Below are 24,031 nucleotides of genomic sequence, written 5' to 3'. Positions count from 1 at the left end.
TTCTTCTGCTTTCTCCGGGGTCGGGTCAGGGGGTAGCAGCTTCAGAAGGGATATATATATACATATATGTACATATTTTGGTTAATAAATTAAACTTCTGATCTTTATTGTTCTTTGTTTAAATTATTTAGTTACAATCTAAGATAAATTTTGGACAAAATTTTTAGGTGTTGACAAAATATTTAAGATATTAACATGATTATAAAACATTTGTGTGCATAGCTTCCTTAATAAAGTAAAAAATATTATTTAAGAGCAAATGAGAATCTCTGATACAAAAACAGAATTAAATTTAAAGACTGAATCTGAAACTAAAGTATTGATCTGATACTGATATCAAGTTGGGATTGATATCAATATTTTTGGATCAATTCGCCCTCAATAAATTTTTCTTAAATACAAATAGTATTTAAGTGTTCAGTGTAGCATTTTTCTCATGTAGATAATTACAATTTATTTTAAAAGTTGTTTATGAGCAGAAGAAAATTCTAATGGATTTTTATAAAGGAAAAAAATATTCTTCTTAAACTGTTTTTAATTAAATAAGCCCCTTTATAAAAAAAAAAGTGAATATTGGGAATTGTATATAATTTTAATAAAATAAATAACCAGTATTATTTCATAGTGACATTTTCTGTTTTAATATTTCAAAAATCTTCCAAAATTAATGAGATTTCTGCTAATTCAAGTCTGACAAGTAAATTTAATTTAAAATACACGCGCTGGTTGCAGAGCAGTTGCGCTCTGATTGGCTCTGCTGTTCGTCACATTGACAGGCAATACTCGCCCTGATTGGTTACTCTTTGCTGTCCGTCAGTGGTGAGGCGATGTCCGTTTTTGATTGGCTGTTTCGGATGCCAGTCAGCGGTGAGGCGGGAGCAGGAACATTCCTCACTGATGGAAGAAAAGAGAAAGTTTCCAAGATGGCCGGACATAGCTGCCTGTTCGCAGGGAAACAATAGAAGCAGGGAGGAGGGACGCGGTTAGCCTGAGCTGTGGCTCGTTCTGAATCGCTCACTCCCCGACTCGGGCTCCGTCAAAGTGAAGGAGGAATATCCGCTGCGGTGATTCGAAGTCACTTAAAGTATGAAGATTTATTTAAATGTTTCAGGCCCGTCGACCCATAACACAGCGGCTAACGGCTACAGGGAGGCGGAGGATCAGCTGCTGTTCGCCGGACAGATGCTTTAGGGAGAGCGGACTACTACATTTTCACAGTAAGTGTGATAAACCTTACATTCTAAAACACAGTATTTAGAAAAGCGAAAGCCGTAGATTTAACCATTCTATTAAATTATTGTTTTAGATGTTATAAGTTTGATTCACAGTTAGCTCACCATGGCGAAGTTGGCATCCGGTTGGTAGATTGAATAAAAGGCTAATTCACAGTTTTAAAGGAATCTGGTATACTTTGTTACATCTAGTTTAGAATTAACACTACATTTAAAGACCAAACCTGAGTAAAGCCTTCCTATAATAATTAAAAGACAGATTGTGTAATTTATAAAACATTTCTGGTGTTTATAAAAAGAGGATAAGCTATTTGAAGCTGTTTTAATCATATTAGATTGGATCCTGCTTTAAAGCAACTGTCTTTAAGTCTTGAAGTGACAGTATGAACTAAATTTTTCTACACTGAAAGACATTTTACTTAAAACTATTTTTGTTATCTGTCAAGATTTGTTTTATTTGGGTGAGTTTACACAGTTGAGTAAATTTTTCTTTAAATGGTTTTAAACTGTTGGTTTAAAACTATTTGTGGTAATTCAGTCCAGATCCGGTCACTGTATCTTCTAGATTTCGACCTGTAATGTATTAAGATTATCTAAGAATCCCTAAAAACTGTGAAGTAGTCCTTTACTCCGAATCGGAAGCCAACTTCAGCCTCCTAGCTCCTATTTGCTAACCAAAGCTAACTCCCGACTCAAAATAAAAGTTTGGGCTAAGTTGGAGAGCAGTAATGCCGCTCCCAGCGGGTGGAAAACCACCTCCAACACAGAACCCGGCGTCCGGCCCGAGGCTGCTGGTTGCCGGGTCTCAAACACACCGAGTTTGTGCGAGTTTTCCGAATATTTGGCTCTGATTTGGAGTGCAGGAATGTGCTAAGTTTCAGTAGCTGGTCGGGAGTTAGTTTGGTGTTTGTTTTGGAGATGTTTTTATCCAGAAAGCAGCAGGTTTTAGATACCATTACAGCGACTGAGGCTCCAGTAGCTCAGCCAGTTAAATGAGCTGATGTTTAGCAACTGAACTGAGGAGGCTGAACGGTATTTTACCCAGAAACCTTACTTTTCCTTTCCGGCAGTGAGTGCCGCTGCGACTGAAGGCCGTTAGAGACAAAGGTCGCCTCCATGGAGCCAGCACAGGAGTCTTTGTAAAGGGCCAGGGGGGTGTATAGACGCCCAGAGTGACAGAGAGCCATAATCTGCATTTTATGGACGAAACCTGAGGCGGGAGTTCACTGCAGGTCTTTATTGATGATGGCGGATTTTGTTACACCGCGACACAGCGCGGTGATGGAGCGGCTCCGCCGGAGGATCGAGCTCTTCCGGCAGCATCACAACAACTGCGAAACCCGCTACGACGGTGCCGCGCCGGAGCGGCTGGAGCTGGACCGGCAGCACACCATCAGCCTGCACCAGCGGCTGCTGCAGAACAAGGCCAAGCGGGCCAGCAAGCACCGACAGCCGCAGCCCACCGCGGAGCAGGACGCCCCGCGGGCGCCGGGTGTCGGCGTGGAGGGCAGCGGGACGGCGGCGGAGCAGAGCCGAAACACAACCCGGCAGGTGGTGAGTCCGATCCACACACTGCAGGGGAACTACGGGGGAAGGTAATCACACCCTCAGAGAGCTGGGCAGAGCTCGGTTCTGGTTCCTGGAAATCTGGGGTTAAGGTCTTACTGGGATGGGACGGGTTTCTACTGACTGTATCACAGGAAACCGGACCACTCTGATATCACACCATACTGGCTCTGATTATTGTCATGTGCTGGATTATCAATCAATTAATCAATCCATAGAGGCAGTTTAAAGAGCTTTGCCTCACAAAAACATGAAGTCATAAAAACATCATACAGTCACCAACTTGAGAAACCAGAAACAAACGTTAAGCCATGTTGGTCAGGGCTCCTTTTACTTTGAACCAGAAGCAGCTCCAAGCAGCTGGATTTTACTCCAAGTCACACATGTCAAACTCAAGGCCCAGGGGCCAAATCTGGCCCGCCGTAGCTTTTTATCAGGCTCACTATACTCCTGGTTACTTCAATAAGTCCTTGCAGTTTTATTTTTTTTAATCTGCAAAATTCACACAAAATCATCAGATCACCACATTTTGTTTCTGATTTTACTGCAGATTTTTCTCAAAATTGATCAGTGACATTGGGTTTATGATAAATTTAATAAAAAGTTACATTAATGCAAATATCATACAAATATTTATAAATTAACACCACAACATCTGTGATTTTGATTGCAAAAAACCACAAAACAATCGCACAATCCTGGAGGAGATGTTCAATATTATTTAAGAAACGTTTAATTAAAGGTAAAACAAACAGCTACTCATTAAGAGTTTAATGGGTTTTAGCAATACATCGTGGCACAACCATCCCTTTAAGAACAGTCAGATTTTTGATTTGGCCCAAAATGAAACTCTGTAAGTTGAGAAACAGCTGCTGCTAGTGAAGTGAATCGTTAGCTAGTGAAGTGAATCGTTAGCTAGTGAAGTGAATCGTTAGCTAGTGAAGTGAATCGTTAGCTAGTGAAGTGAATCGTTAGCTAGTGAAGTGAATCGTTAGCTAGTGAAGTGAATCGTTAGCTAGTGAAGTGAATCGTTAGCTAGTGAAGGGAATCGTTAGCTAGTGAAGGGAATCGTTAGCTAGTGAAGGGAATCGTTAGCTAGTGAAGGGAATCGTTAGCTAGTGAAGGGAATCGTTAGCTAGTGAAGGGACTCGTTAGCTAGTGAAGGGAATCGTTAGCTAGTGAAGGGAATCGTTAAATAGTGAAGGGAATCGTTAGCTAGTGAAGGGAATCGTTAGCTAGTGAAGGGAATCGTTAGCTAGTGAAGGGAATCGTTAGCTAGTGAAGGGAATCGTTAGCTAGTGAAGGGAATCGTTAGCTAGTGAAGGGAATCGTTAGCTAGTGAAGGGACTCGTTAGCTAGTGAAGGGAATCGTTAGCTAGTGAAGGGAATCGTTAGCTAGTGAAGGGAATCGTTAGCTAGTGAAGGGAATCGTTAGCTAGTGAAGGGAATCGTTAGCTAGTGAAGGGAATCGTTAGCTAGTGAAGGGAATCGTTAGCTAGTGAAGGGAATCGTTAGCTTGTGAAGGGAATCGTTAGCTAGTGAAGGGAATCGTTAGCTAGTGAAGGGAATCGTTAGCTAGTGAAGTGAATCGTTAGCTAGTGAAGTGAATCGTTAGCTAGTGAAGTGAATCGTTAGCTAGTGAAGGAATCGTTAGTGAAGGGAATCGTTAGCTAGTGAAGGGAATCGTTAGCTAGTGAAGGGAATCGTTAGCTAGTGAAGTGAATCGTTAGCTAGTGAAGTGAATCGTTAGCTAGTGAAGTGAATCGTTAGCTAGTGAAGTGAATCGTTAGCTAGTGAAGGGAATCGTTAGCTTGTGAAGGGAATCGTTAGCTTGTGAAGGGAATCGTTAGCTAGTGAAGGGAATCGTTAGCTAGTGAAGGGAATCGTTAGCTAGTGAAGGGAATCGTTAGCTAGTGAAGGGAATCGTTAGCTAGTGAAGGAATCGTTAGATAGAGAAGGGAATCGTTAGCTAGTGAAGGGAATCGTTAGCTAGTGAAGTGAATCGTTAGCTAGTGAAGGGAATCGTTAGCTAGTGAAGGGAATCGTTAGCTAGTGAAGGGAATCGTTAGCTAGTGAAGGGAATCGTTAGCTAGTGAAGGGAATCGTTAGCTAGTGAAGTGAATCGTTAGCTAGTGAAGGGAATCGTTAGCTAGTGAAGGGAATCGTTAGCTAGTGAAGGGAATCGTTAGCTAGTGAAGTGAATCGTTAGCTAGTGAAGTGAATCGTTAGCTAGTGAAGGGAATCGTTAGCTAGTGAAGGGAATCGTTAGCTAGTGAAGGGAATCGTTAGCTAGTGAAGGGAATCGTTAGCTAGTGAAGGGAATCGTTAGCTAGTGAAGGGAATCGTTAGCTAGTGAAGGGAATCGTTAGCTAGTGAAGTGAATCGTTAGCTAGTGAAGTGAATCGTTAGCTAGTGAAGGGAATCGTTAGCTTGTGAAGGGAATCGTTAGCTTGTGAAGGGAATCGTTAGCTTGTGAAGGGAATCGTTAGCTAGTGAAGGGAATCGTTAGCTAGTGAAGGGAATCGTTAGCTAGTGAAGTGAATCGTTAGCTAGTGAAGTGAATCGTTAGCTAGTGAAGTGAATCGTTAGCTAGTGAAGGGAATCGTTAGCTAGTGAACTGAATCGTTAGCTAGTGAACTGAATCGTTAGCTAGTGAACTGAATCGTTAGCTAGTGAATCGTTAGCTAGTGAACTGAATCGTTAGCTAGTGAACTGAATCGTTAGCTAGTGAACTGAATCGTTAGCTAGTGAACTGAATCGTTAGCTAGTGAACTGAATCGTTAGCTAGTGAACTGAATCGTTAGCTAGTGAACTGAATCGTTAGTGAAGTGAATCGTTAGCTAGTGAACTGAATCGTTAGTGAAGTGAATCGTTAGCTACTGAACTGAATCGTTAGTGAAGTGAATCGTTAGCTACTCAACTGAATCGTTAGCTAGTGAACTGAATCGTTAGTGAAGTTTATCGTTAGCTACTGAACTGAATCGTTCGTCCTCATTGCTCTCTGCTCCTGGATTGGACTCATTGTGAGGCGTGATAACCTTAAAGACGGGGTCACCATGGCAACATTCACCCAGCAGGTCCTGATGCTCAGTTCTGATTAATTTTACAGAAATCTTTTCTGTTTTTCTGTCTGCATTGTCGTTTCTGCTACTAATTCAACCCGACGGCAACCAGACTTCTGCTTCAACGGTTTCTGACCCCGAAGCAACAGAAGAACGTTGCCGTTACCCAGTGGCGCCCTGTTTACGGCAGTAAAGATGGCAGCCGCCGCGCCCTGTTTACGGCAGTAAAGATGGCAGCCGCCGCGCCCTGTTTACGGCAGTAAAGATGGCAGCCGCCGCGCCCTGTTTACGGCAGTAAAGATGGCCGCCGCCGCGCCCTGTTTACGGCATTTGTGGCATTTTGTGCTGCGAACGCATCAGATCCACCTGGAGACTCGCTGCCAGGTCCTCGTCCTCGTGACGGGTCGCTCTCAGCCAGAGCAGGAAGTAGTTCGTTACCAAGATCTAAACTCTGGTTCAACTGATTGGAATCGATTTCTTTTTTACTTTGTTTCAGCAGGAGCTGCATATGAAAACGACTCTTTATTTACCAACGAGAAAAAACAATAAAACGTTCCAATGACTTAATAAAAATAAGTCATAAAAACTCAAAATAGTTTCTGTTTATATCTGATAAAGGTTCAGGAAGAAAAATATCTAAAACCTCAGAAATCTCAGACATTAACATACATGGAAAAACTTAATATTGCAGCGGAAAAACCACCACAAGAGAGTTTCCAATACGTTAAAGTAATTATTAAAAACATTGATGGAAACGTTACTAATAAAAGCTTCCTCTGTTTAAATCTGATGTTTGGAAGCTCATGTTGAAGTGATTGTATTCCAGTTTTTACTGTAAATGTTTTTGAGTATAAAGTATAAAACTTCCTGGTGATGAAACTAAAGGAAGCTGAATCCATCCGGCAGAGCGCTGAGATGTCCCACATTCCTCAAACGCTTCACATCCAGCGGCCTTCCAGCTCCGGTCGGCTCTGAATATTTTGTAATTTTCCTATTGTATTAAATTTTATTTTTGAACGTTTTTCTAAAATGCAGCATTAAATATTAGTACGGCTACATTAGGGATTATTTTAGCATAGATTATTCTGATAATTCCAATAAATGCAGATTTATTATTATTATCAATAGATCAATAGTTTCATCCTTTCCACTGCGATGATGCGTCTCTCCCCTCCCCTGCCTGTTTCTGCAGCTTCATGATGTGGTGAAGAGGAAGCTGGAGGGCGGCGGCTCCCCTCTGAGTAACGGCGTGTGCGACGGCCTGCCGGCCAATAAGAAGGCCTGCCTGGAGAACGGCACCGGCCCGGACGCCAAGCCGGGCCTGACGGACCGGACTGCCAACGGGCCACGCAGGGCCGAGCCGCCGGACCCAGAGCCCGACTTCCACCAGAAGGAGATGAAGCAGGAGCCAGAGGACATCCTGCCCATCATGCCGCCATCTGTCGCCGGGGGCAACGGGCTCTTCCTGGACCTGAACCTGAACGAGCAGGAGTGGAAGGAGCTGATGGAGGAGCTGAACTGCTCCGTCCCCATCGAGGACATCCAGGACATCCTCAACTACAGCTTTGAGGACCGCAAGGACCCGCCAGGGGGCCCCGGGGCCGCCCCCGCCCCGCCGGCCGCCGGCCCCGCCCCTCCGCCCCCCGACCTGTCCAGCGTGAAGGCCGAGTTCTCGCCGGCGCCCGCCTCCTTCGAGCCAGACTCCCGCACCGGCTCCCCCCGCCTCAGGGCCAGCTCTGCAGGGGGCCCGCCCCTCTCCGGCGGCTCCCCGGCTGCCTCGGGCTCCGCCCCCTCCCCGGCCCCGCCCCCCCGCCCGCTGCAGCTGCTGCCCCCCCAAAAGGACCTGTCCCCCGCCCAGCAGCTGCAGCAGCTGGCTGCCCAGCAGAGGGCGCACATCCAGGGCAAGATGCATAAGCCCCCGCCGGGGGCCAAGTTCCATGGCCAGGGGCCCCACGGTGCCCCCACCTGGACGCAGATGGCCAACAGTTCCCAGAGCCCCGCCCTCTACCCCTCCGACTTCGCCCCCGCCGCCCAGAAGCAGCTGCTGCTGCCCGCCCCGCCTACCAAGGGCTCCCCGAAGGCGGGGGCCGGAGGCTACCTGCCGGGGCCCACCGGGGCCCCTGCCATGCTGCCGCACCTGTCCTCCGGGCCCCCGCTGAGCCACCCGGCTGCACAGAGCCCCGCCACCGTCCTCAACTACAAGAACACCATCCCTCTGTCGCACTATGAGGCCGGCCCCGGGGGGCCCGGGCCCCCGAGGGCCCCCAGCGGCCAGGGCCAGGACAAGGCGGCCCTGCTGAGCCTGTTGAGGCAGCAGAAGCAGAGCAGCATGAGCTTCAGGCCGCACCTCACACACCCACAGGTAGGACACACACTTTGTTGCCCAAAGTGTGGCTCCGGGCCGGCTGCTGTACGCACAGCGACTCTCTCCGGCCCATTGAGGAGCATCACCAGGTGGTGGTGCCGGGCTGGCGATGAGTTCTTTTTTTTAAAGGTTATATGGGCTTTATTTAATAGCTAGGAATGAGAGAACACAAGCAGCAAAGGGAATCGAACCTGCGACGGCCTCGCCGAGGACCGAGGCCTCCATATGTGCTTTAACCCTGCGCCCCCCGAGGCGATGACTTTTAAAATGTTTCTGTAGTCCTGGGCGGCCATCTTGTTTTACAGTTCTGATGTTTGGCCGCATCAGAACTGTGGTAACCCTCTTAAAGGGACAGCACCTTATTTAGTGTTTCAGCTAGCTGACCAGGAGAGAGCAGCAACAGGTGGGGGAGGGGCTGGAGGAGGCTTTTCATTCAGAACCAGCCGGGCTGCTGTCTGTGTGTCAGCAGCTGGTTGCTAGGGGCAACAGTGGGCTAAAGGGGGCCATGACCTGCCCCCCCTCCTCCTCGTCCGTCTGGATTTTAAAGATTTTATTGTTTCCTCTGATTTTCTCCCAGGCGGCCATCTTGGAGGACAAGACTTTTTTTACAGCTTCTGTTTATGAATTCAGATCAAATTGTGACCAGATGTGAGGGACAGAATTATTACTGGTTGGTTCTGGTTCTGGTTCTGCTGCAGCGGACCTGAATCCGTCTCCTTTCTGTCGCAGGATCAGAACTTCTCTGCTTCTCCTCACGTTTCGGGTCCGGCCATGACCTCCGGCCCTGGGAACAACGCCATGGCGGCAGCGGTGCAGGGGCCCAATGCCATGGCGGGTAACCATGGCAACGCGGCCTTCCTGAGAGACCCGATGGCGGCGCTGAAGCAGCAGCAGTTCATGCAGAGGCAGCTGCTGGCTGAACAGGTACGACTCACCTGCAGCTCTCAGGCAGGACGGCAGGGGGCGCCACTGACCGTCTGCAGCCTGGAGGGGTCAGAGGTCATCTGGTGGAATGATGCACTTCCACCAAATGACCAGAAAAATAAAATAAATGAAGAAAGAAAAATTTGAAATGAGTGAAAATTAAAAATGGAAAAAATAATTTTTTCTAATTGATTTTGGGGAATAAAAGCTTTAAAATGATTCATGCAGGAGAAGCAGCGCCAGGACCAGCAGCTGCAGCGACACCTGACCCGACCGCCGCCTCAGTACCAGGACCAGGCGGGTCCAGCTGCCGGCCAGAACCCGTTCTCCCAGCAGAACGTCGCACCGTTCACAGGTAGAACCGCTCAGCCGGACCGGGCCGGGCCGGTACCAGCAGAACCTGTTCTCAGCAGGCCTGGTGATTCTGCTGCTTTTATCTTTCATGTTGTTTGTTCTGATGTTTGTGGATATCAGCTCCTCCTCCGCCGCCGTTTGTTTCTGTTTGTTGCGGTTCTGGATCGAAGCTCATTTGACTGGGAAATAAAGGATCTGTTGGTTCTGTGGCTCCACAGACTCGCATCGATTTAACATCGCAGCTCAGAGTTTATTTTAAAATAGTAATAAAATATTTCTGCAGCTGAGTCGGTTAGTTTCTAGGCTGCAGGTTGCAGAGCGCCGACTCACATCACGGGTTGGGGTTCCTCACTGAGGTCTCCGGGTCTCTGCTGGTCCGGTAGTTTCAGAATCTGTCCGGTCCTGACTGGTTCCTCACTGAGCCTCCCAGAACTGGACCGGGCTGGATCAGAATTTAGTTCCTGATCCTTTTTACAGAAACTGTACAATTTGTAGTTTAGAACTGAGTGTTTTACGTTTTTTTTCTCAGGTTCCTCTCAGCCAATCAGCAACATGGGCTCTATGGGAAGCCCCGCCCCCGGCGCCCGCATGTTCGCCCAGAACCAGGGCATGATGGGAATGAGCATGGCGCAGGGGGCGGGGCCCGGTGGCAGCGTGGCCGCGCCCCCTGCGGCCAATCAGGCTGACATCAGCCTGCCGTCTTGTGGAGGGGGCGGAGCCAGCGTGGACTCGCTGTACGGCGGCATGACCCTTCACCCCGGCCAGCAGCGCCAGCCGCTGGGCCCTATGGGCGCCCCCTACAGGCAGCTGCCGCAGCAGCAGCTGCTGAAGCCACCCAACGCCGCCATGCTGAAGCAGCAGCAGCAGCTGGCCGCAGCGCGCATGCAGGCGGGTGGGATGGGCGGAGCCATGGCAGGCGCCGCCTGGCAGCAGCAGCCGGCCGGCGCCGCCGCGCTGCATGCCAACGCCTTCGCCACCAACGCCTTCCACATGCAGCAGCCACGCATCCCCAAGATGGCCTCCGGCTCTTTCGGTGGCCGCGGCGTGCCGGGCCTCAACCAGCAAATGATGCAGAATAACATGGCCGCCCAGCAGAGGGCGCCGCTGGCCGCTCAGACTCAGCACCAGCCAGCCAATCAAAGCGGGCCGGTGCTGCCGGACCTTGCGGCGTATGGAGCGCCGCAGTCCAGCGGGCGCCAGGCGCTGCCATGTAACCAAGGTTACCAGGTGAGCCGCGGCGGCGGGCAGCAGCAGCAGCAGCTGTCGTTCGGCTACAACGCGGCGGCGGGAAGCTTCGCCGCCGAGAGCGAGCTGGTCGACTCGCTGCTGAAGGGCCAGAGCACGCAGGAGTGGATGGCCGACCTGGACGAGCTGCTGGCCGGACACACATAGGCCTGGTCCTGACCCGGTTCTGGTTCTGGTTCTGGTTCTGACGGAAAGTGGGCGGCGGCTTGTTTACAGGCTGACAGTCGGTTGGTTCTGACCTCTGAACTCTGACCAGCAGTGGAGCGATTCTGAACCTTACCGGACCAGAACCACCACCATCATCATGGGACTCCAGCTCTTGACTGGACAAACAGGAAAACGGCATTAAAGGTTTATATTACATCACTTCCTGTTCTCAAAGCCACGCCCCTTCTGGTTCACGTTCAGAGGTCAGAGGTGTTCTGATGTCACAGCAGACAAACCAATCAGAGAGCAGAACCAGCCAGACTGTGGTTCTGCTCTCTGATTGGTTCATTCTGGTAACCAATCAGAGAGCAGGTCCAATGTTTTGATTGGAGAGAAGAACTCATTCATTTTCCTTCCCATTGATCAGTTATTGGATCTGAATTAGTTTTATGACGTATTTATTGATCCCTGCTGATGACATCATCGACTCCTCAGAACCATCCAGAACCCGACCCGGGTCTTTCACCAGGCACTCCAGAAGTTTGATCCACTTCCTGTTCAATCCCAGCTCTGGTTCCCAGGTGTGTTGATGACATCATCACTGCGCTACAGGAACCGTTCCCAGGATGACTTCCTGTTCCTGGATGTTGGTGCTTCCTGGTTCTGCCAGGAGTGTAAATCTGATGGAGAGTACTACTGAACCACTGGACCCCCCCCCCCACCCCCGCACCCCGTGGCGGCCATCTTGTTCCTCCTCTCTGCCTCCAGGCTGAAGCTTCATTTTCATACTGTAGGGAAATTTATGGAAACAACAACAGTTGGTTCTGTTTATGCAAAGCTGCTCCTTTCAGGATGTTTCCGTGGCGATCACTCTGCATTAATGAAGCTCTGCAGGAAATGCGGCCTGAACCCCGAGTCCGGTCTGCCAGGCCGTGGATTATAATCTGACCTTCAGCATCTAATCTGGCAGAAAAACCCAGTAAATGTGTTAATCTGCTGCAGGTTCAGGTCATGAAGTGAAGCGGTTCTGATCCAGATCGCAGCGTTTGGACGGCCAGCTTCGCCTCTGGATGTTTCTGGTTCTGTTCTGGTCGGTTCTGACCTCTGACCCCAACAGTGTGGGATTATCTACTGTACTGTTTCCGTGTGTCCGGTTGGATTTGGGTTTCCCGTGCAGGGCTCGGTTCTGCCGCCTCTGGGCCCAAACGGCTCTCTGTAAATGTCTATAAATATATTTTTGTTATGTAAACCTTTCCTAATGATCTGGAGAAGATAGAAATTATTTTTATATATTGCAGCTGAATTTTGTAAGTATTTTATACTTTTGATATGGTTCTCTGTAAAACAAGAGTATTATGTAAATATAGTTCTCTAGAAACAAATGTGCGGTTTGGTTTGGTTTTTATCTGGAAACAGAACATCATCATCATCGTGATTCAGCTTTATGGACCTGAAATAACCTGAAAGAACCACATCTCAGTGGAACCACTGGTATTTAAAAAGAACTAGAAAACAAAGATTCACCCTTTTTCTCAAGGCCAGTCGAACATATTTTATATTTCTATGTTCACTTACTTTTTAACAGTCAGTTTCACATTATTTCAGCAACCAAAATTCATTTGGAAAAATGTTTAAATAAAATGTGAGGTGCCACAAAAAAAAACTTCTACCGTTATTAAAATAGTGATCAATGCTTTTAATTTGAAATGTAACCGAAAGTTCTGTTAAATGGATCCGCGATTAGTTGAAACAGCACGTTGACACTTTGTAAAAAATGGAAATGCGTTAAAAAAAATATTGTAGACTTTTTTTTTTACAAATTATTGTCACGGACGCCGCCATGTTGTTTACGCTGCAATGCATTCTGGGTGTTATGGCGCACGAGAGCGTTAAAATAAAATGAAACGCAGAAGATGCGCGAGGGAACAAATCACATCTGTAGGGGATAAATGTGAGCTATACTACTTTAATTGGAAACTTTGAAGTTAGGAAAGTTACACCATATTTAGGGTGACATGTTTAGTTGTGGAGCGACGCATAACCGCGAGTTGGTGAAGCTAAATAAATAGATGGAAGTGAAATGCTACTGAAGTAAACCAGCAAAATTTAATAATGTTAAGTTAGGGTTTGTTCAGTCCGGTGGACATGTTCGGATTGAGCATCGTTTAAAGTCAACTTCTTTCGTCCAATCAGGTGTGGTAACACCATTCTTTAGAAAGGTGCAGGTACTATTTGTATTTATTTATTTACCTCCGCCCACGGCAAGAGTTTATTTCATTTTTTATTTTATTTTTTGTTTTTTCCATTTTTTGGCTTTTTATCCCACAACCGTCTGATTTGGCCCCATCTCCTGCAGGTCTTTTATTTTTGTTTTATTTGTTTTTTTGCTCCACCCATGTGTACTCTATGGAAGTCTGTTTCCGACACGCTGGTAAAAAAAAAACAAAAACAAAAAAAACAAAACTACTCATAATAAGAATAAAAATCTTGAAATTTCGAGATACTGTAATAAGATATTTACTTTTAATATTATTTATTTATTTTACCAGAGTGGCGGAAACGGGCTTCCATAGAAACGGGCTTCCATAGTGCTCAATTCAAGTTTATTTTTTAATTTTTGTGAATATAATTCTTTTCCACTTGTCTCTTTCAAGAGTTTCTTTTTTCCCCTCTCTTTTGTGGCTTTGCCTCCTCTATCCAACATGTCTGGCGTGGTGCCGCCCCCTGTAGTTTTTTGGCTCCGCCCCCTGCAGGTGTATTCTCTCCCCGTGGTCCTAGCCTCAGTCTCACCTGTCGGCCTGCAGCCATGCTGGATGAGGCAGTCGGACTTGGCGCTGTGACCGTACTGGGAGTTCTGGAGCAAGGTAAGAACCAGGAACTGGGTCCGGTTCAGCTTCGCTCTGCTGTACTGATATCTTGCTGGTTTCCATGGAAACCGCTCAGCTGACTGTAAATCTGAAGCCTTGGTGATAAACAGTTTATTCGGCTGAAGCTTTTAAGAATTAATTTGCATCCAGTGTTGACAGAGTGGACCTCCAATGTTCCCACAGTCCGGTCGGAACCGACCCGGAAAATAAACTTGTATGAAAATCAGCCTGATGAAGGTGAGGATGATGATGACAGTGTGTGTGTGTGTGTGTGTGTGTGCAGCTTATTTTTCCCTGCAGGTCATTTATGCCAGGAGGAAGTATTCGGTGTCTCCGCCCTGCATCAGCGGGCCGCCGGAGTTCGAGCGGATCTTCAGAGCCCAGTCAGTACCTCTGTGTGTGTGTGTGTGTGAGTGGGTTTTTATATCCTTGTGGGGACCTACCTCTGTCTACATTGTGGGGTTGTGGGGACCTCTGCTCCTTATGGGGACAAGTTCTAGTCCCCATGAGGGGAAACGGGTTAGGCTGTAGAAAATAAATGGAAGTCGGTGTAAAGTCTCCACAATGTCAAATTTATTCATAGAGCAGTTTTAAAAACAGGTTTGAAACTGCACTAAAGTGCTATACAAAATGATAACACAATAGGATAAGTTGATTTAAAAAAAAGAAAGAGGAAAAAGAAAATACTACTAATAAAAATAATAATAAAAGCTCCACGCAGCCTGGTATGGTGGGATGGCCCGCTTCCTGTGGCCATCCCACCATGAATGTTCTCATGCCGTTCCTACACCCATCCACCAGGTGGCGCTTTTAGTAAATCTTCCATATAACCTTCTGTCCATTTCAATGCGAGTCCAGCAGCATGTCTTTAAAGTTTGGTGAAAGCCGATTTTCCAGAAAGGATTTACTGTCACTTCCTGTTTTGTGGGAAGGATTGGCGAGGACTTCCTGTCGGGTTTGATACATGTCATGTGTGTTATAAAATATTAGTGGATAAAGTTTCAATCTCATGTAACATACAGGGTGAAGCAGAATGAGTCACCATATTATTTTCAGCATCTTCTCTGAGTGGGTGGGGCGTTAGAGATGGCATAAATCTACCACACCAATGTGAAGCAATGCTCCATTATGACGCACAAAAAAATTGGAGCAGATCAGATGATGAATCAGGGAGATGCAACTGTTGAAACAATGTAGGGGGCACCCTTGAGCCAAAGTCCATATATAATACTATTGGCCTCTTTAGAGGTTTAGAAAGGTCATACATATCCAGTTTTGTGCAAATTGGATGATGCATGTGTGATTTATTGCATATGGCGAAGGCTTAAAATTCGCCATTCAGCCAGCACGCAGCGTTGGCAGACTTCATGAATCAAAAAGTAAAATTAAGACAACCAAAAAAATAAACTTCCTGCCCACTTCCTGTTGGAAGTGGGCAGGGCTTAGGTGATGTCATCAATTGACCATGCGAATGTGATGAGGGTCGGTCTGTAGTGAGACATAGGAAGTCTGATGCAGCTGTGTCCTTGTGTGTGGAAGTTATTAAACCTTGATGTTTCATGACGCCCACATGCTTTGATGTACAAAAAATGATTTGATAACTTTTGACCTTCAATGCCTCAAGACTCTGCTGAGTGATTCTGAAGTCTGTATGTCAAAAGCTGTATGACGAGTTTGATCAGATACGACGTCTATTAAAAAAAGCGGCTTTGATCCAAAATGTCCAACTTCTGTTTGGTTTGAACCATGGCTCCAAGAGACTTTTTGTACATCCTGACAAGATACACATGTGCACCAAGTTTCATAATTCTTTTTGGATTTTTTGTTTTGTTTTTTTTTTAACTTTTTTTTTTACTCCACCAGGGGTCTTTTGTGGGCTCTAGTGTTCCTTATATGACAGTAGGCTGATAGGAGAAGGGGAAGACATGCGGCAAATGTTGGGTCCGGGAATCAAACCTGCGACCGCCGTGTCGAGGACTGAAGGCCTCCAAATGTGGGTTGTGCTATCCCCTACGCTACCACAGCACGCCCAAGTTTCATAATTCTGGGTGAAAGCATGGCTTGGAGATGATCATTTCCAATGATCACAACTTAGCATTAGCAGAAGTTGAACCTGATCAATCAAAATTCCTAAAACGAGTTTGATCAAATGCTGAGGCCTTTTAAAAAAAATCTGATTTATATCACTAAGCTGCACATACGCATTTCAACATATTTATATTTATTGATGCTCCTGTGAAACAAGAAGTAGACAATGGCAAAAAATAATATAAAATAATTTTAAAATAACTGGGTTTTTTAACATTAATAACTGGAAGTTCATAATAAGAACTTTATTATTCTCATCGTAATAAAGCCCTTATTAGGATGAGGATTTTTTTTTCATAATAAATGCCAGGTTGCTGTAATTTTTCCACCTTTAATGTTATTTTTGACCTTTACATCAACATGATTCATTTGGTTTTTAAACCATATAGACCTGAAAATGATTAAACACAGTTCTGGAGGGAAAAACTGACCGAAATCTGTCAGAGCGAGATCAGATGATAATAATAATTATTAATTTATAATAACTATTAGTATTTTTTTAATAAATAAAAGAAACAGAAAAATTATATTAATAAGAAAATAACAGTAAAATTGCTAAGATTAAGAAATATTAAATGTTTACCATAATGAAAATGAAATGACAATGTTTTTTCTAGAAAGTATTTTGACAATAATGTACTCCTTTTCTTAATCTGCAAAGCGCTGTGGTAGTTTTGTTCCCTCCTACAGGCTCTTGCTCTCTGTTGGTGGTTAGTGGCTCTCTGGCGTCCCCTGGTGGTGACTTTCTGTCATTGTTTCAGAGCGAATTGTTCAGAGTACTTCCCCATCTTCATCACCATTCTGTGGATGGCGGGAGTCTTCTTCAGCCAAGGTGAGCCGCCGGCCGCCAGAACCTGGCCCACCCACCAGTTCTGACTTCTGTAAGAGTGTGTGTGTGTGTGTGTGTGTGTGTTGCAGGCCTGTCCAGCCTCTGTGGTCTGCTCTACCTTTATGGACGGCTGTGTTACTTCTGGGGCTACGCCGAGTCGGCTCCGGGACGGTAGGTACTTCAGTGGATCTGGTTCTGCAGCAGATCGTTAATATGTAATCACCCAAGATGAAAATATTTAGCTGATAAACTTACACCCAAGGTTGTTATAGTTATTATAGTGTCTAACAATAATCAAATAACAGAAACTGACCTTGAAAAAAAATGAACTAAAATAAATAAAAACAGTTCTAATGGGAAAAAACTAAAACATACTGGAGCTACAGATTTAATAAAAATGGTCATGAATATATTTATTAGCTTTTTAAAGTGATGTGAAATTATTTTTTGGCCGTTTATTGGCAAATTACGGAGCTCCTGGCGCCCCCTCGTGGCGCTGGGTGGCAAAACAGCAAAAGTTCAGATAAATCTCCTGTCAGCTGATTGGTCAACAATAATTTAAAACATTTTCTGGAAATGACGTAAACACAATCACAATTCTTTGATCCTTTTGACATCTGCACCTACAAATGAATCTAATTATTAAAAACTAAAATTAATAAAAACTAGAAAACTCTAAAAACTAAAAAACAAAAAGTCACAATGAAATGAAACCCAAAGCTTTTAGAATCTGCTGCTAGTTTGGATCAGAACCGGAAACAGATCCATGAAGGGGGTTCTATTCTGGTTCTGTTGAAGTTCTGCTCTGTTTTCTTTCAGTTTGGCTCCACTCTACTTCAGCGCTCGGGTTCTGTGGGTTCTGATTGGGTTCTCGGCCGTCGGCGTCATCTTGTCGTTCTGCCGGGTTTACCTGGAGTTGGACCTGCTGCAGGCCCTTGGCCACGCCCTGTTCTGACCCGGAGAGAACAAGGTTCTGCTGTGTTTCTGTTCTGGTTCGGAAAGCGTTTTCCAACTGCTGTGAAAATGAAAACGGGTCATTAAACAGAACCGAGCTGTTTCTTCATTCATGACTCGCTTTTTTTCTCTATTATTCTAGCCAAGTTCTGGTCGGTTCTGCTTGGTTTTGATAAAAACTGTTGGCATGAAGCATTTAGAAGAAAAACTGTCAACTTTTTCTGCTTAACTTCACTAAATTTCCTGAAATCCTGGTTAGGGTTACCATGGCAACAGCTATTTCTCCAGTCAAAAAAACTAAATAAACACAAAATTAAACGATAAAATGAGGCAGAATAAAACTATCAATCAATAAAAATATTTAGTAAAATAAAAAGTCTCCTGTGGCTCCTAGAACTCCAATCTGGGACCATGAATGGCCCCTGTGCCTCAGGTTGGGTCCCACTGGTAAACGGGCAGGTGAATCATTGGTTGGTTCTGGTTCTGCAGGTATAGAACCTTAAAGCTGCACTTCTGACATTTGGCCCCCAGATGGCGCTAAAGAAAACCGTTGAAAAGCAAATCTTGAGAAACGACTTTCAGAAAGCTTTTAAACGTTAATTATGACGTCACGCCGCTAACGAACCAATCAGCACCAGCTCTGTGACATCACAGAGCTTCAGTAAAATGAATGCATCCAGAGTTTGGACAGGAAGACAGTTTGACTCAGCTCACCTTGAGACATGTACAGAGCAGCTTTAGTACCAAGATTAAGAGTCTTGTCCACCAATGGCTACTTCCTTAACACAGGAGAATAGATCCATCAGACGCTACTGATCTGTTTGTTGATAGGCTGATGGTAACTTAGCAACCAGAACTGGTAACTGAGCAGATGAGGAGGAGAGTACTAGCTAGTATTAGCTTTGGAGAGGTTGGCCATGAGCTGGACTGTCTTCTTCCTCTGTTGGCCATTAGCATGGATAACTTAGCATTAGCAGTAGATATAATGGCCTTGTACAGGCTAACACCTACCATGAATAAGCTGGATCTGCCAATAGCATTGGCTAATCTTAGCCTTAGCTGGTGCAGGTAGACATGTGACTTTGATGCCCTCATTAGTGACCTCTACTGGCCTGTCGGTGAAAAACCACCTTAAATCTTTAAACTCAGCAGAAGCAAAAAAAAAAATGAATTTCATAAAACTTCGTCCAGTCCTGAACAAAAACATTTCCACCCAGAATAACTTCCTCCTTCAGGGATCAAGAAACTGCATTTTGACGTCAGACAATGACGACTTCACTGGTTTCAATAGACGTTTAATTCCAACATTCAATTAAACCATCAGTTATAATCACATAATTAATGAAATGTAACCTACGACCTTTACAGGTGAGAGTACAGATCAGTTTAGTTATTGTCAATAACTAGTAGCTGAGGTTTATTCTGTTCACAACGAACCTTTATCATAAGGCTGGGCGGGGCCAAAGAATGGGCGGAGCCACGTGTAGGAGGAGTCAAGTGGGAGGAGTCACATGGGTGTCTGGGACGACTGGAGGGGAAGAAGCAGTGCTGCAGGTTTAGTCACTGAAGGTTCGATGTAAACAAAACTAAACATTCCAGTAGTTCCAAGATGGCCGCCCTATTACACTTCCTGTATGAAGCTGCTGTCCAGTGGAGGAAAATGAGGAGTCATGACAGGAGCTGCTGACGCTTGGTAAAACGGGGGTTGGCTCTCCACCTGGGCGGAGGGGCGGCCTATGCTCTATACAAAACATGTTTCTTACATTTTTTGCACAAAACAATTCTTAGGTCATTTTAAATCTGTGAGCTTTTTTAGGGCACTGTCACTTTAAATCCAAATAAGCTGCTGTTGGCCACGCCCCCAACTCAACGTTTACCCTCAGCTGAAAATGGCTGCAAAGCACCGTACATCTTTGAAAAGCAGAAGTAGAGCCTCCTACACAATTAACAAGAGTGTGAAATATTATTAAACTTTATTTTGGTTTTAGCTCATATTTTATTAGCTCATTTATGCAAATCAAATTTCTTAATAGCTTGTTTTGATATCGTGTCTTTACAACCTGCATGATATAAAATAAAAATCAGCTGGCATCGGGATGGACCTCTGCTCTGGTTGCTAGGTAACAGGGCAGTGCCTGCTGATTGGCTCATTTTCAAGACACTAAAAAACCTAAAATTATTGTAAAAGAAAAAGAAAACGGCTGTTTTTTTTTAGCGTTTGATCGTTTTTAGAAGCAGCAGAAACAAAAACGGAAGTAAAAAAAAGTTAAAATTTCCCGTTTACAGACAGACTCCATTTTGTTTCTGTGGCGTCGAGCTGAGAGGAAGAGGAGGAGGAAGAAGTTTGATCCCCAAACGGTTTCACATTCATCGTTACGCTGCTGGATCGGTTTCAGAACCGCCGGTCCTGTTCAGTCCAGTCCAGTACGGGTCGGCAGAACCTCGGAAACATCCAAACCATCCACAGCAGCTGGACGGGACAGAAAACATCTGACTGCAGAAAGGCACAGAAGAAGAAGAACTGGTTTCCATGGTGATAAGGCGACTGCAGGTGGTTCTGGTCGGGCGGACTTGCTGGATCCCTGAGGAGGAATCTCTGATTGACCTCCAATAATTCATCTATTAAAAACTGGATCTGGTTCACGACCTCAACTCGATCCTCAGAGGAAGAAAGAGATGCTCATAGAAAGTTGAGTGGAAGGAAAAACTGCAGAAGAAATTGAGCCTTGGGAGGAGTTTGGAGGAGACTGGACTGCAGCTGAGGTCAGAGGTCAGAGGGGTCCAGTGTGAAGGATATCTGGGTGCAGACACCTGGTTTCAGCTGTTGGCGCTGCGGTCCGAGTTCTGGTGGGCGGAGCCTCTTCTCACATTAACGTCATGCTAATACGCCAAATACATCAGGATCGTTTGGTTAGAGGAAATGTTTATAAAGATTTACATTAAAACTTTTAAATTCAGATACTTTAAGGAATGTTAATCTAGTTTATTACAAAGGTAGAAAATATTTTTATACTATGAAACATTAAAAACAACTTATGAGTCCTTTTATCATCTTAGAAAAATCCATAATAAAAATAAGTTCTATGTTTCTCATATATTTTACAATATATTTTCTCTGAGTGTCTGTTCTGCTCGCCCAGGGCCGCTCCTCTGGTGGGCGGGGCCCATAGCTAGGGGCGGGGCATACACCTGGGGGGCGGGGCCTACAGCGGGCACCGGCCACAGCCGCACTCCAGGGCCGTCTCCAGCTCCTCTGAGTACGACGACCCGTCCGTGCAGCGGAACGCCACTTTCCGCCGGCGCGTCTTGGTGACGCCGCAGCAGACCCCGGGCGGCGCCGCCGCCTGGCAGGACCGGGGACACGCCACGCGCGGCACCCTGGTGGTGGAGGTGCAGGTCCGCATGGCCTGGTGCCGCTTCAGCTGCTCCCGCAGCGTCTCGCCCTGGCAGCGCAGCTCTGTGGCGGGAGGGGCAGGTGGTGAGGCGCAGGGTCAGAGGTCGGCGGGGTCGGAGGTTGGCGGGGCGCCGGTCTTACCTGTGTTGCAGGTGGGTCCGGTGAAGCCCGGCTCGCAGTGGCAGACCGGAACCCCGGACTCGGAGGTCCGGCACTCTCCGTGGGCGCAGCTGCAGGCGGGGCGGTCGCAGGACAGGCCCTGGTAGCCGTCAGCGCAGCGGCAGCTGTAGGTCTGCGCCGTGGCAACGCAGGTACCATAGACACACCTGGAGGGCCGGGTCAGAGTTAGCTGCTAACTGCTGATAAAAAGGGCCAGTGTCATGTTTTACTGGCTTCCTTCAGTTCTTATAAAAATGCTAAATGTGTCAAAAATGGTTTAAAATAACGTTTTCAAATTGGGCCTCTGTCTCTTTAAAAACCCTTCCTGAAGCTCCGCCTCCAGGAAGTCGTCCCAACATGGCTCCTCTGTTAATCCTTTAATGTTTTTACCAGTGTTGCTCTGAGCAGCAGCTCAGCTGACGCCAATTGCTGCTGGCTAGTCTGTAGGAGCTGCGTTGGGGAGGAGCTGCACCTCGAAGGCGGGGCTAGGGCCACTCTGGCGTTTAGCAACTAAATGGTTGCCATGGAGATTAAAGGAACAAGCATGAAGGAACCAAAACAAAACACCAGGTTTGTTTCTGATGAAGAAATAACAATAAAATATGATGAAATGTGATACCGGCCCTTTAAGACAGAGAAGATGCTAAATATTCGGCCCAAACTTTCCTCATTCAGTTTCGATTTAGAAGAAACCGACCCGACCGGAGCAGTCCGGACCGGCTCACCTGATGTTCTGACAGGGGTCGCTGGCCGCCGTCTCGTCGCACAGCGCCCCCATCCGGCCCGGAGGGCAGCTGCAGGTGACCCCGGTCTGACCTCCCTCCCTGCAGGTTCCAGCTGCGCACACACTGCAGGCGTGGCACCCGACCAGAACCGCCGGGCCCTGGACAAACGCTTCAGTCAACTTTATTTATAAAGCAACGATTCACAACTGGTCAGCAGATAAAATCAGAATTTTGACAAAAACTGTAAAAATTCTGGGAAAAAAGAAAAAAATGAGTTTGATGTCAAATTGTAAGAAAAAATGTTGAATTCTAATATCAAAATACAAATTCAGATATTAAACTAATTCTGTCTTAAATTAAGTCAAAGTTTGAGTTTAATGTCAAGGTTTTGTGATAAGTTTTAATTCTGAGGTTAAAGTCAGAATCCACATGAGGGATGGGTGGAGTTAAACCAGAGGATGTTTTCTTAGCAGAGGTCAGAGGTCATGATGGCGTCTCACCTGGCCCGGCGGTTCTGCTGCGGTTCTGAAGCTCAGGTCCTGCATCTCTCCGTTGATCCGAACGTTGTGGATGCAGCCGTCAAAACCCGGAGGAAGACGCTCCGGGCCGGGACGCAGCCCTGAGGCCGCCACCAGGGGGGGCACTCCTGAGAACACGCAGCAAAGATCAGCCTGAGGAAACGCCTGATGGCTCCGACTCTCCATTATGACACCAACAGCAAAGAGACAAAGAATAAAGAATTCAAGATTAAAAAGTCCAGATTATGAAATAAAAGTCTGAATTCAAAGAAAAAAGTAAAAATTGTGAGAAAAAAAGTGAAATTTTGAGAATAAAGTTAGCATGATATTTACTGATCTATTTTTCCTTTCCAGCACTTTTTCAAGAATTCTTGGTCAAACGGATCTACTGACAGGTTTTCATCTTAAATGTAAAATATTTCTTTTGCACAGTTTTGGTTCAATTATTTCTCAGCCAATCCACCTTCAGAGTCTGAATATTCCAGTTAGAGATTAATTGATTAGCTCCACACTGCCGCCCCCTGCTGGAGCGCAGTGAGAACTGCAACCTGAACAAATGCAGCTGTGTGTGTGTGTGTGTGTGTGTGTGTGTATACCGCCGATGTAGAGCTGGGTGTTGTGGTCAACAGAGGGCTGGCGGCCCAGCTTGCCCAGACTCTTGGGGGCGCCGTTGTCCACCACCAGGCTCAGTGAGCGGTTCTGGATCAGCAGCTCTACGGTGTGGAAGAGTCCATCGCTGACCGACTCCACGCTGAAACACACACACACACACGTCTCATTTGAAGACGTTGAAACATGTGCATCACTTGGTTTTCACCGTGTGTCCATTGGCGGCCGGGACGCAGCCCTGAGGCCGCCACCAGGTGGGGGCGGGTCCTCATGTGTTCATAAAGCAGGATGTGATGAACCAGCTGCGGATCTGAACGGTGTGATCACTTTCTTAACGATGGTGTAAATGTTTCTAGCAGACATTAGCAATCATGTCACTAAATAACAGACAGTCCTCCTTTGAGGTCCTTTGACTAGGACTCAAACCTTCCTAGTCAAAGTTCTTCTCTTCATGCCCGCAGCAGCAGATCCTCCACCTGTCACCAGGGGGCGGTGTGAGTACATGTTGGCTCTTGGCTAACTGCTCTCCTCCCACTTCACCTTCTGCACGGCTGGTTCTGGGTGTGAATACTAACATTAGCATGCTAACCTCTCAGGTCGCATGATTTTTATGTTTCCCCTTAACTACTTGAAGTTCAATATGGCAGCCATTTTTGAGCCAGCTATTGCCATGAAATGTTTCCCACCTTTATGCCTTGGTGGAACTTTACGTCTCGTCACGTTTATAAAACTTTAACGCACATATGTCAGAGTCAAGGCCCGCGGGCCACATCCGGCCCGCGAGAAGATTTTCTACGGCCCCTGGGATGATATTAGAACCGGCCCGCAGCAAGCCGGCACCCCGTCTGAAAAAATGCGTGTTGCACCCCCCCCCCGTTCGATCCTCACAACGCGCGCACCCCCCCCCCCCCCGTTCGATCCTCACAACGCGCGCACCCCCCCCCCCCCACTAGACCAAATGCGTCATTTAAAAAAATCTCAATGAACATTCGA

The 24,031-nt window shown here is 46.3% G+C and overlaps 3 protein-coding genes across 6 annotated transcripts in view; 2 read left to right on the top strand and 1 right to left on the bottom strand.

Annotated features, from left to right (window-relative positions):
- Positions 1 to 871: 871 nt before the first annotated feature.
- maml1 (mastermind-like transcriptional coactivator 1) lies at positions 872 to 12,277 on the top strand. Of its 2 annotated transcripts, none has more exons than XM_044127151.1 (6): positions 872 to 1,217; positions 2,507 to 2,786; positions 7,053 to 8,222; positions 8,955 to 9,149; positions 9,378 to 9,504; positions 10,033 to 12,277. In XM_044127151.1, the coding sequence occupies exons 2-6, from the start codon at positions 2,514 to 2,516 to the stop codon at positions 10,893 to 10,895; spliced, it is 2,628 nt and encodes an 875-aa protein (XP_043983086.1). In that variant the 5' UTR covers positions 872 to 1,217; positions 2,507 to 2,513; the 3' UTR covers positions 10,896 to 12,277. The 2 variants fall into 2 exon arrangements, with proteins under 2 accessions (XP_043983086.1, XP_043983085.1); XM_044127150.1 differs by having other exon boundaries at positions 2,303 to 2,786.
- A 141-nt stretch (positions 12,278 to 12,418) lies between these two features.
- ltc4s (leukotriene C4 synthase) lies at positions 12,419 to 17,742 on the top strand. Of its 3 annotated transcripts, none has more exons than XM_044127154.1 (6): positions 12,419 to 12,846; positions 13,626 to 13,759; positions 14,046 to 14,145; positions 16,612 to 16,682; positions 16,769 to 16,850; positions 17,499 to 17,742. In XM_044127154.1, the coding sequence occupies exons 2-6, from the start codon at positions 13,702 to 13,704 to the stop codon at positions 17,632 to 17,634; spliced, it is 447 nt and encodes a 148-aa protein (XP_043983089.1). In that variant the 5' UTR covers positions 12,419 to 12,846; positions 13,626 to 13,701; the 3' UTR covers positions 17,635 to 17,742. The 3 variants fall into 3 exon arrangements, with proteins under 3 accessions (XP_043983089.1, XP_043983088.1, XP_043983087.1); XM_044127153.1 differs by having other exon boundaries at positions 12,419 to 13,251; XM_044127152.1 differs by having other exon boundaries at positions 12,419 to 14,145.
- Positions 17,743 to 18,917: 1,175 nt separating this feature from the next.
- The window catches only part of slit3 (slit homolog 3 (Drosophila)), a 178,945-nt gene continuing 173,831 nt past the window's right edge, over positions 18,918 to 24,031 (bottom strand). Inside the window, exons 35-39 of the mRNA XM_044127829.1 lie at positions 23,026 to 23,180; positions 22,412 to 22,557; positions 21,912 to 22,069; positions 21,169 to 21,353; positions 18,918 to 21,090 (exon numbers count right to left, since the gene is read on the bottom strand). Coding sequence (XP_043983764.1) covers positions 20,837 to 21,090; positions 21,169 to 21,353; positions 21,912 to 22,069; positions 22,412 to 22,557; positions 23,026 to 23,180 — 898 coding nt within the window. The 3' untranslated portion in view covers positions 18,918 to 20,836. The remainder of the gene's footprint in view (positions 21,091 to 21,168; positions 21,354 to 21,911; positions 22,070 to 22,411; positions 22,558 to 23,025; positions 23,181 to 24,031) is intronic.

This window comes from Gambusia affinis, linkage group LG09 (genome assembly GCF_019740435.1).
Source record: "Gambusia affinis linkage group LG09, SWU_Gaff_1.0, whole genome shotgun sequence".
In the NCBI taxonomy this organism is placed as follows: Eukaryota; Metazoa; Chordata; class Actinopteri; order Cyprinodontiformes; family Poeciliidae; genus Gambusia; species Gambusia affinis.
This window is presented reverse-complemented; position numbering and strand designations above follow the sequence as displayed.